The sequence below is a fragment of the Corapipo altera genome, unplaced genomic scaffold, assembly GCF_003945725.1.
Source record: "Corapipo altera isolate COAL_440 unplaced genomic scaffold, ASM394572v1 205, whole genome shotgun sequence".
In the NCBI taxonomy this organism is placed as follows: Eukaryota; Metazoa; Chordata; class Aves; order Passeriformes; family Pipridae; genus Corapipo; species Corapipo altera.
This window is the reverse complement of record NW_020885046.1, coordinates 456,031-468,115: the sequence shown is the minus strand read 5'-3', so window position 1 is coordinate 468,115 and position 12,085 is coordinate 456,031. Positions and strand designations below refer to the sequence as shown.

The 12,085-nt window shown below is 54.4% G+C and overlaps 1 protein-coding gene across 26 annotated transcripts in view; it reads right to left on the bottom strand.

The window, feature by feature from the left end:
- TCF4 (transcription factor 4) overlaps window positions 1-12,085 on the bottom strand; it is a 120,195-nt gene that overhangs the window by 6,399 nt on the left and 101,711 nt on the right. For 18 of the 26 annotated variants that reach the window (XM_027668612.1, XM_027668615.1, XM_027668614.1 and 15 more), the window contains 8 exons: window positions 7,585-7,690; window positions 6,705-6,838; window positions 5,884-6,016; window positions 4,958-5,025; window positions 4,026-4,104; window positions 2,552-2,628; window positions 2,340-2,465; window positions 380-574 (listed from right to left, as the gene is read on the bottom strand). In XM_027668612.1, the coding sequence (XP_027524413.1) occupies window positions 380-574; window positions 2,340-2,465; window positions 2,552-2,628; window positions 4,026-4,104; window positions 4,958-5,025; window positions 5,884-6,016; window positions 6,705-6,838; window positions 7,585-7,690 (918 nt within the window). Of the gene's footprint in view, window positions 1-379; window positions 578-2,339; window positions 2,466-2,551; window positions 2,629-4,025; window positions 4,105-4,957; window positions 5,026-5,883; window positions 6,017-6,704; window positions 6,839-7,584; window positions 7,691-12,085 lie in introns of all 26 variants that reach the window. The other 8 variants (XM_027668620.1, XM_027668616.1, XM_027668621.1 and 5 more) reach the window with 6 other exon arrangements.

The window sequence follows — 12,085 nt, the reverse complement described above, 5'->3', positions numbered from 1 at the left end:
TCCCCATGGGATGTTCCTGTCCCACTTGGATGCTCCCATTCCCATGGAGCAGCTGTTACTGGGATTCTCCTACCCCATTGGGATGCTCCTGATCCACTGCCATGGGGTAGATCCCGCTAGGATTCTCCTGCCATGGGGCAGCTCCCACTGGGATACTCCTGTCCCACTGGGATTCTCTCATTCCCATGAGGCAGTTTCCACTGGGATCATCCTACACCAGTCAGATCCTCCCATCCCAATGGGATACTCCCGCCCCCCTGGGCCGCTCCCGTTTCCCCGGAGCCACTCCCACCCCACCGGGCTGCTCCTCTCCCACCGGGACGCTCCCACCAGCCCCACACGTGCTGTGCCCGTGGCCCACCTGGCCGTGCCCGCTCACCATGATGGAGTGGCGGTTTGCCGAGAGCAGCCCGGTGCCGTAGCCGGCGCCCAGCCCGGCCATGGCGCCGTTGTGGGCGCCCAGCAGCCCATGCATGTCCCCGTGGGCCCCGGCCATGGGCGCCGCTCCCACCGCATGGTTCCGCAGCACGTGGATGGCGTCGTCCAGCCGCTCCAGCCGGTCCTCGATCCGGCTCTGCTGCGGGGCGGGAAAAGTGGGAATGGCATGAGGAGCCCGCCCCGGGATACGGTCAGGCCTCCCTGCTCAGCCCCTTGTGCTTCCACCTTATTATCCTTGGATTTACTAGGTTTTCCTTGGATTTTTTTTCTCTTAAGGAACGGGTTTGCTTCCCTAGGGAATTCCACACCCTAGGGAAGGTTGAACCCCGGGGAGTGTTGAGCCCTAAGGAATGTTAACGAGTCCAGCTTTGATTTTCATGGGCAAAACAGGTTCAATGATTCCTCATGAACATGAATCAGGCCAGGACAGCATTCGCCCTCCAGGTCTCAGCAGAGGTGGAGTGAGAGCGACGTAAAAGAAGGATTCAAAAACTGAAAATTCCAAAGGAAAATCAAAAAGAAAAGCAGGAGAAGGAAAGAAACAAAGAGGTTTCACTGCCATTTTCCTCCCCGCTCAAATAATCCTAGGATCACACACGGAAAGGAGGAGGAACTACCAGGTCCCGCAGCCACGGGGGTTTAATCCCTACAGGTCAGAGCTCCCAAGGGATGGGGAACCTCAACAGGACATTTCCCGAGTCCCCAAGGGCCAAGGAATATCAACAGAACACTTCCCAAGTGCTGGAGAATCTAGAACCTCACCAGGACACTTCCCAAGTCTCCAGGTGCTGGAGAACCTCAACAGCACAGCCCTGAAGTTCCCAGGGGCTAAGGAACCACAACAGGACACTTCCCAAGTCTCCAGGTGCTGGAGAACCTCAACAGCACAGCCCTGAAGTTCCCAGGGGCTAAGGAACCACAACAGGACACTTCCCAAGCGCTGGAGAACCTGGAACCTCAATAGGACACTTTCTAAGTTCTGGAGAACCTGGAACTTCACCAGGACAGTCTCCAGGTGCTGGAGAATCCCAACGGGACAATCTCAAGGGCTATGGAACCTCCCCAGGACCCTGAGCTGCCAAGGGAACCAGGTAGAGCTGCCGGAGCTCCTCAGCAAAGCCCCCAGCCATCCCCTGCTCCCCAGAACCTTCACAGGAAAGCCTGGAAAACACTGGCTTCCATCAGCACAAGGATTTCTGGATTGGGGTGGAAAACCAGCCCATCTTAATTCCTGACTCCGGCAAACTTCCCGATACTTCCAACGGAGACCATCCCTTCCCTCGGTCCGTGGGGACAGGACCAGGACCATCATCTCCATCACTGCACAGAGACCCCTCACCATCACTTCCATCACTCTGCAGGGAGAGGACCAGGACCACCATCTCCCTCACTCCAGGAGACCCCTGACCATCATATCCCTCATTCCATGGGGATCCCTGACCATCACCTCCCTCATTCCAGGGGACCCCTGACCATCATCTCCCTCATTCCATGAGGAGAAGACCCCTGACCATCACCTTCCTCATTCCCCATGGAGAGAATCCTCACCATCATCTCCCTCACTCCATAGGGACCCCAGACCATCATCTCCGTCATTCCATGAGGAGAAAATCCCTCACCATCACCTCCCTCATTCCATGGGGATCCCTCACTCCATGGGGAGAGGACCATGACCATCACCCCCATCACTCCAGGACCCCTGACCATCATCTCCTTCATTCCATGGGGATTTCTGACCATCATCTCCCTCATTCCATGAGGATCCCTGACCATCCTCTCCCTCACCCCACAGGACTCACGGACGCACCATCCTGAGTCTACCACATCTTCCTACTCCCATCCATCCACCCATCCATCCATCCCCCCCCATCTCCCTCCTCACCCTCTTTCCTGCTCCTCACCCCCTTTCCAGTAGATCCCAACACCCCACTTCCCTCTTGGGAGCACCTCCAACCCTCCCCGCCCCGGCTCCACCACGCGACTTCCATAGGGATGAGACTTCCAGGGCCGCTCCGGGCGCGCGAAACCTGCGTGGGAGGAAGCGGCGGATGGAGCACGACATCACTGAATGCAAGGAATTCCCGCAGGAAGGAGGTCACCGGTTGGAACATACCAGGGAGTGTAAGGGACCTTCATAATTGGGAGATGATGCCGCTTGACCTCCATTCCTAGACCAAACAGCTGTTCCTGCTAATAAGTAAAATCGGAGTTACCGTTGGAACTCGGCGAGCACAACGTTCCCGACTTTTCTGGGACGCTTTTTCCGAGGCGTGGGAATGGCCTATGCCGAGCCGGAGCTTCCCGAGGCGCTCCTCTGCGGGAGCCTCGGCGGAACTCCTGCGCTTGGAGCTCAAACTCGGCCTCGCTGCGCTGGGAGGAAAAGGGATTCCTGCTCTCCAGGAGTTTGCCAAGGAAACAATTCCAGCTCTTCCTTCAATCCACTTCTATTCCCTAATTTTCTATACTGGGTTCACCTTGGGTTATCCCTATTTCCCACTGGGAAGCAGCATAGCCCAAATTATCAGGGAATCCTCCCTCGGGCTCAGCCCCTTCTGTAGGGAAAGGAAGGAGATACACAGTCCCTTCTAAATTTTGGGGTAATTCCAGGGAAAATAAGGGTGGGAAGTTGTTTTTTGGAGTGTGGGATCCCCCAAGCCAGCTCAGGTGGTCCCTCTGTCGCTTCCATAGGTTTCATCCCGATTTTACAGGATGAAGGTGGGTGTGGTGCCCTCCTGGACCTGCCCTGACCATCCCTCCTTCACAAAGGGTCTCATCCCCGTAGGAATGTCTGGGAAGTGGGACATCACCTGAGAGGATCAGGAGCTCCCCATGGAGAGCAAGGGACGATCCCACTTTTCACTGCCCTACAGAGACACAGCACCCTCAGCTCTGGCTCCGGATTCCCGGTGAGTTAATCGGGATCCAAGGGATCTTGAATTACACCTGGGCTCCAAGTGGGATCTCCAGGGAGGTAGGATGTGCTGCTGGGAAGAGGAGCCAGCTGGAAAAGGGTCACGGATTAAAAACTGGGAATGCCAGTCCGAGGACTATTTCCACCTCCTGATGCTCATGAGAACAACCCCAGGCCTCGGGATTTGGGGAAAGGATGCAAATATTCCAATAAAGTCCAGGATCACTAAATCATGGAATGGAACGGGGTTGGAAGGGACCTCTAAAGGTCATTCAGTCCAACCCTGGGACACCTCTCACTATCCCACATTGCTCCAAGTCTTGTCCAGCCTCGCCCTGGAGAAATCCAGGGATGGAGCATCTCCTCTGGACAACCTGTGTCAGTGTTTTACCTCCCTGATCCTAAAAAAACCTTCCTAAAATCCAACTGCCCAGACTTAGCTCCAAACCATCGCCCCGCCGTTCCTGGGGGATGTCCCTGAGGTGCAGGAAGCTCCACAGGGATAACCTGGGATATTTTGGGAGACACATCCACTGGGAGCTGCAACAACCTTCTCTCTGCACCGGAGGCGGGACACCGAGGCAGGACACCCCGGTCTGAGCTCGGGTAGGGATCTCTTCCCAAAAAAAACCCACCTTAGGAGGACCCGTTCCGTAAAATAGAATCATAACAATACCTGAGAGAGAAGGGGGAGAACCAACAGGAGTTGAAGGATTTGATGAAAAGCTGTTGTTGGTGTGATCTGGAGAATAGATCTTTAAAAGATGATACACAATTAATCTAAAGCCGTCACAACCCGATCCAGACAAAAAAAAAAAGCTTGGAATTCTTATGCATTCCGTTCATTTCAATGAAAGCAGGACAGGCTGGAAAATTCCTTCCGATCCAGTCAATTAATTCCAGGAGAGTTGAAAGCCTCTCGGCTGTGCCAGTCAGCTCTTTGATGCACAGGAGAGGAGGAAACTGGACACCGAGTCCCTTGGGAAGGGACTGCAGGGATTGGGATTTCAGGGATCGGCTCCGACACCATTTTATTGTCTCGACTTCATTTTATGAACGAGTGTCATGAGAACTCAAAGGAACCCACTGTGCCCAGAAAATAATAGGGATGGTCCTGGTTAAAGGGCAGCCAGTGCCACCGGGATAGCGGGAACGGGGCGGGAATATCCCAGTGGGAGCTGGGAAGCGTCGCATCCGGTTATCCCAGAAAAACATGGGAACTGCTGCCTTTAACAGCCACCACATGAACTGGAGAGGTGGAGCTGCCATAGAACAGAGAGAACCTCCAGGGATTTCCAAAGGAATCCTGTTGGAGGGTGGTCTGGGAGTGCAGGAGTAGTTCCTGCTGCCGGGTTCCCTCTCCCGTGGAAAAGTGGGATGGACTTGGCACACCTCAAGCCTTCCCCTCTTTCCACTCCTATCCTACCCTAAAATTCCCTCTAAAGCTTTCCCAACACCCCCTTTCCCTGATTATCCCCTATTCCAGCCGGCACGGGCTCCAGGGGGGCGATCTGCTGCTCATCTCCAGCAACTCCAGTCGGAGAACTGGGACTCAAATTCCCTTCCCAAGGGGTTGACATGGGAATTCCAAAGTAAATGTTTCCTTACAGAGGCGAGTGCTTTCCCCAGGGCATCACCAGTCTGCGAACTTCCCGCTGCCCCACTTCCTCTGTTGGCTGCAAGGCAAAAAATTCCATGTAAAACCAGCCAGGGGAACATCCCAAAATTCCTACTCCTGCTCCACCTTCAGGAATTCATTTATTTAATTAATTTGTTATTTAATTGCTTTTAATTAGAGAAGAGTCACCTTTAATTTAATTCAGCCTCACTTGACTCTATTAGAGATTTTTTTTTCCAGTCTTATGGAATGGTTTGGGTTGGAAAGGGACCACAGGGATCATCATTCCAACCGTTAATGGGCTGGGAAAGCTTCCACGAGACCAGGTTGCTCCAACCTGGCCTTGGACACTTCCAGGGATTGGGAAAGAGCCCCAAGAAGGGAGCAGAGATCTGGGAAGTCCCTCAAGGAGGAAAGGATGGCAGAGGGTGGTTCCTTCAGGGTAGGAACTCAAAAACAGCGATATTCCAGCCTAGAAAAGCCAAGCCAGGAGGCAGCAAGGCACTGGGAAGATCCTCCACATTGGGAAGCTCACGGCTCATCCCGTTCCATGGGCAGGGACACCTTCCACCAGCCTAACTCCAAGCCCTGGCACAATTCCAGGGACCAGGAATCCACAACCCCTGGGAGAACTCGGCCTCTGAGCCTGGTTTAGTTCCTCCTTTGTTCCCAGATCCTAAAAAAACCCCACATCCATCTGTTGCTGGTCAACCCCACCCTCCATTCCTCCAGCATTAGTGCCGCTCCGCCATCCCGCACGGAATCACGTGTGTAATCCGAACCATGTGTCCCCATTTCCCTGTCACTTCATCACGGAATGGCTCCCGGAGAGACCAAACAGGGGGTTCTTATTTCCTGTCTTTAATCGTTCCCGGGCTGCGCCCGCGGTGACTCCCAGCACTGCTCCCGGGCTCACCCAGGATGGAGTCGGTGCCGTTGGCCGGGGGGGTGCAGGACGAGGCGCTATAATGGTTGGTCCCGCTCCGGTGGAACGTGGACATCGGAGGAAGACTGGAGTTGATGTCGGCTGAGGAGTGGGATGGGTAGCTCTGTGCCGAGAAAAACAGGGAATGCTGGGATTACAGAGAGGGTGGGACACTGCTTGTGGTGTCCCGAGGGCGGTTGGAAGGGATTGAAGGATCATCTGGTCCCACAGGCAGGGACACCTTCCATAGCCCAGGTTATTCCAACCTGGACACTCCCACGGATGGGGCAGCCACAGCTTCTCTGGGAATTCCATCCCAGCCCCTCCCCACCCTCCCAACCAGGAATTCCTTCCCAATATCCCATCTAATCCAGTGGGAAGCCATTTCCTATGTCCTGTCCTTCCAGGTCCTCATCCCAAGTCCCTCTCCAGTTCTCCTGGAGCCCCTTTAGGCCCTGGAAGGGGCTCTGAGGTTTCCATGGAGCCTTCTCTTCTCCAGATGGATATTCCCAGCTCTCCCAGCCTGACTCCAGGGCAGACGGGCTCCAGCCCTTGGAGCCTCTCCGTGGTCTCCTCTGGACCTGCTCCAACACCTCCAGGTTGGAGATCCCAGCCCTGGAAGTCTCCCAGCACTAAAATGGGTTGGGTTGGAAGGGATTTTAAGGATCTTCCAATCCCACCCCTTGTCGTGGGCAGGGACACTTTCCACAGCCCAGGTTGCTCCAACCCTGGGCACTTGCAGGGCCGGAGCAGCCATGGATTCTCTGGGAAGCCCTCATCCCGTCCCGCTGTCCCTTCCCCGGGATCCTCACCAAGCGGTCGTGCGGGTGGAGGCTGCAGTAGCTGCTGGATTGGGGAATGTGGGAAGAGTTGCCCAGCATTCCCCCGTAGCCAGGTTGGTTCATCCCGCTGGAGGAGCTCCAGGGGTCGCTGCTGTGGTGGCCATCTGCAAGACAGGAATCAGGGAATCATGGAGCACTTTGGTTCGGAAGGCACATCCCACACTGTCTAATCCACTGGCAGGGACACCTCCCACCATCCCAGGTTGCTCCCAGCCCATCCAGCCTGGCCTCAGACACTTCCAAGGGTAAATCTTTGATGTATCATTAGAATCCTGGTAATCTCCAGCTCTGGAATTCCAGAGGAGCTTCAGAGCTCTTGGGGTGATAATAAATGAAAAGGATTAGGAAAAAATTCCTTCACAGAAAGGGTGCTCAAGCCCTGGAATAATCAGTAGTGGATTTCCATCCCTGGAAGTATCCAAAGAACACGTCGATGTGGCACGTGGGGACATGGATGGTCAGGCTTGATAATCTTGGAGGGCTTTTGCAACCCTAATAATTCCATGATTTTATGATGCTAATCCTTAAAAAGTGGATAATTTTGCCCTCAATGTGGCAAAAAATGAGGAGTCGAATTTTACGTGGATCTTTCCCAACTCTGGGAATGTTATCAATTAATTTGTCCCAAATTCCTTTGCATTTCCACATAATCACGATAACCTGGAAGCAGCAAGACCTGGAAAAATTCGGGATTCAGCCTCATTTTAACCCCATAGCTCTAATTCCATGTGCAGGGAAACGGGGATATGGAGACACGGTTTTTAGGAAAACGATCCCAAAATGGTTCAGCTACAGACAAATTAAATATAAACCTGGAGAAAAAAAGCTGGAAAATCCGTTTCCTTCCTACCTTGCATGAAGAAGGAGCTGGGAAAAGTGCTGGTTGCTGGTTTGGAGGAGGGATAACCTGGAGAATCCCTGTTGTAGTCGGCAGTACTGGCTGAGGGAGCATAAACCTGGGGAAAAAAAAAAGGCTCGTTTAGCCCCCAAAATCGAGTTTTCCGGCAAAATCCCTTCCCAATCCCCCCAGAATGCAAAACCCGGGTGACTGGAAAGTCAATTCCCAGCTTCAAAAGCAGCTCCAGGCTGACATTTTCCAGCTTGGAGCGGGAATATTTGTCCAAGTCTGGGTTCTGTAAATCCAATTAGGCAGCAGATGGACATATGTTCCTCCTCGAGCCTCCCGGAGCTTAAAATAAACAGGAACTGGGAACAATGAGGAGTTCTTTTGGGATGAAAGCATGTGGCCTTTGCCCACCTTGGCACACAGCTGAAACTGCTCCAAAATTCCCAGCTTTCGGCTGGACACACGTTAATTTTCCAACCATGCCGGCACTGGGAACACAGAATTATGGTGTTATCCCGGGATATGAAATTCCCAGGGATCCAGCCTGAAAGGAGTCTGAAAAAGCTGGAGCAGTACGAGACCACCAACACAGCACAGGGACACTCCAGGGGGGAAAACTCCGCCTCTCCCCGGAACGACTCGAGTCATCCCTACAAAAAGCCGGGAGCGGGTGCCAAACACTCCTCGCTCCCGGTTTTCCCTAAGCCACCGGAGCCTGGCCACTGGAATTCTCCCTCTGAGCTCTGGAAGGAATTTGAAGGCCAGATCCCCTGAGCCAGGCCGGCTGGATGCAGGGAAGGTGTTGTGCAGGGTGGGATAGATTCCTGCCGCTCCCGCTCTCCAGATGGTCGGGAAGGCTGAATCCCTGTCATCTCCTGGATGAAAATGGATCCCTTCCTGCCTCCATTTTGAAGCGGCAGTGGCTCCCAGGAGTTGGCACCACGCCCGCTCCTGGCATTCGCGGAGAATAGGGAAGAGAAATCCAGGGAAGTGCAGCTGGAAGACACCCCAGGGCTGAAGGGGTTCCTCTCCACAGAACCTCCCCAAAAACAGGGAGAGCAGGGTTGAGGGGTGGGATGCGGAGGGACATCCCACTGGAGTTCCTGGAGGTGCAATCCGGGGCAGCACATCTGGAGGGTTGGGAATTTCAGTGGCAGCTCCGTGGTGGGGCCAACGCCCCAAAGGAAAGGAGAAGTGGGAGTGAATCCCAGGAAAGCTGGAGACTTTGGATGGGTAAATCAAGAGGCAACACACTCTGCACCCACCAGATCCCGGATCATGGAGCGGGAGATTTCGGCTGGGATGAGACACCACCCAAGGCACCAGGATCGTGGGAGAGGAAGTTCCATTCCCATGCCACCATTTCTTGGGATTAAGGGCATGGATGCACTGCACAGAACACCAAATCCTGCTGCCTGCTCAGGATTTGGGAATGAGGCTCCAGGTGCTCTCCCCATCCCAGAGGGGGAGGGTCAGGGATACAGGGAAGAGGCTTTGGAAAAGCCTGAGAGACAGTGGGAGGTACCACAGAATTCCATGACAGTTGGGGGTGGAAGGGATTTTAAGGATCATCCCATTCCATGGGCAGAGACACATTCCACAGACCAGGTTATTCCAACCCGGACTTGGACACTTCCAGAGATGGAAGTCTTTCCAAATCTGTGCCAGGGCCTCCCCAGTATATCCCCATCCCTGGAATTGTCCCAGGCCAGCTTGCAGCATCCTGGTGGGAGGTGTCCCTTCCCAGTGGAAGTGCTGATCCTTAAAATCCCTTCCAACCCCAAACATTCCATGGTTCTCCATCCATCCATCCATCCATCCCAGCCTCATTCCCGATTTGATGGCAAATCTGGATCTGGGGACACCAATATCTGTCTGGAAAACCCAAATTTAGCAACTCCCTGACTCACCCGGGAGGTCTGAGGACATGGTGAAGAATGATCCCGGAAAAACACGCCATTCCGGAGTAAATCCCACCACACTGGAGGCATTTTGGGAGCAAATCCCAAACACCTTTTCTTTAAATTCCCGAGAATGGAGCCTGGGTTTGCTTCCATCTGAGCATCCCAGAGTGCTCCTGCTGGATGGACCCCAGTGTCTTGGGGATCCAAAGCTTCCCAAATTAGGGATAAAGAGCCTTGAGAAGTCCTATCAGCTACCAGGTGAACCGGGAGCGGGATATCCCATTTCCACAAGGCAGGAGCCGCCGTCTGCAGTGGGAATCACCAAGCACCGGGAGATGCCTCCAGGATCCACCCTGGAACAGCCGCAGGTGTTTGGAAACCCAACCCAGCTGGAAAATTAAGAATTACGGAGTCCCAACTCCTGGCCCCACAAGGACAACTCCAAAATCCCACCTGGGAGCGTTGTCCAAAGGTTCCTGGAATGGCAGTGCCATGAGCACTTCCCTGTTCCGGTGCCTGACCACCTCGTGGGGAACCTTATCCCAAAATCCAGAATATCCCCTGCCACAGCTCCAGCTGTTCCCTTGGATCCTCTCCCACTGGTCCACCTGCCCTTTGTGCCACAACTTCCTTGGTCACGACAGGCCTCGTGCTTCCCACTCCGGCCTTTGGAGCCCGGGAATGCACCCACACAGACAAACAAGACAGGGGAAAAACTCCAATAGTAATTAAAAAAATACTCCCTAAATCCCATTTTTCCTCCTTTCCCACCCCTGAGGGACATGCTCCGTGCTGTCCTCACTCTTCCCCGCCCGGCTTGGGATGAAATCCCTCAGTTCAGTGCAAAATTTCCTCATTTCAGTGCGAAATTTCCTCATTTTCAGGGAAAATCCCCAAAGTAAACCCCCCTCCCCAACCTGCCCCAGGTTTCCAGCGCTTTTCCAACAGCAGGTCCCTTAATTTGGGCCACATGTGTCCGGGGGAGCAGGGGGAGAGGAAGAGGAGCGGGCCGCGGGGGCGGCAGGCGCGGATGAAAAGCCAGGGAAGCGCATTCCCGGCACAGGCTGGAAGGGGCCGGAAGGAAAAGGCACCCACCCACCTCGGCCGAACCTGCGAGGGCCCCAATCCCAACCAGATGTCGGCGCTTCCAGAGCCTTCTCCCGGCACAAACGCTCCCAGGGCCAGCAAAGGTAATTGGGAGCAGCTGAGCTCCGGCGTGGAGCAGCACATGGAAAAAAAACCCCGGAGCCTGGAGTGGGATGAGATTCCAGGCCCTGCCGAACACAGCGGGAAAACAAGTGGAGCGGGAAGGGAAGGCACCTGTCCAGCACAGGAGGCAGGGAAGGCTGGGATCAGCACACCCAAAGCACTCCAGAACCCTGGAATTGCCGCTGGAGTCGGTTGTCTGGCACACAGTGAACCCCCCGGAATCACAGGTTTAATCCTGGGATTATCACAAGCATGGAATGCTCTGTGGTGGAAGGGATTGAAGGATCATCCAGTTCTCTGGGCAGGGACACCTTCCAAAGCCCAGGTTATTCCAACCTGCCCTTGGACACTTCCAGGGATCCAGGGGCAGCCACAGCTTCTCTGGGAATTCCATCCCAGTCTCTCACCGCCCTCCCAGCCAGGGATTCCTTCCCAGTATCCCACCTAACCCATCTGGAAGCCATTCCCTTAGTCCTGTCCCTCCAGGTCCTCATCCCAAGTCCCTCACCAGCAATGGGAATTCCTGGCTGGGAGAGTTGTGAGGGACTGGGATGGAATTCCAAGAGAAGCTGTGGCTGTCCCATCCCTGGAAGTGCCCAGAGCCAGCTTGGAATAACCTGGACTATGGAAGATGTGTGGGCTGGGAATGAGATGATCCTTCCATCTCCCCCATCCCGGGATTCTCCGCTCCCCCCTGGAATGCCATCCCAGCACCCCCTGAACATCAGCTGCCTGACTTTTCCTCCCTTCTCCCAACCTCCGGGATCCTCCAAAGCCACAGATCCTGCTGGCTCAAATGTTTTCCAGATGGGAAGGCCGAGCCCTGCGCTCGGGAACGCCCGGAGTTAAAAAGGGGTCAAGGAAATTAGAGAGGGAAGAAAAAAATTCTGCCCTGATATCATCCCTGCGCAGCAGGACACGGCTGGAAAAGCAACAGGAATGGCCCAGAGCCGCAGCTTTTCCAGCCACACTCTGATTGCTTCCTGATCCTTCACAGGACACCTTCCACTCTCCCAGGTTGCTCCAAGCCTTGTCCAGCCTGGATTGATTTCTCCATCCAAGGTCATTCCCAAAGCAGTCCAGGAGCAAAATCACCCCCCAGCCAGCTCAGGTGGATTCTGCTCCAACACATCCCTAATTCCAGGATCCTGGAAAACCAGGAGGCCGAGCTTGCTGAATGCTGAATCCCTTCCAAAAGGGATTAGGGAAGGAAAAGAGAGAGCGAGAGGAATGACAAAAGGAAAACACCAAGGAATGGGTGAGGAGATTGGATCCACCCCTGCCAGGGCTGGCCAACCCTTTCCAGGCAGGAATTTTCCCTCATGTCCAACCTAAATAAATCTTTGCAGGAATGGGGACTCCATCCCTGTCCTGAGCAGCCTCTTCCAGGC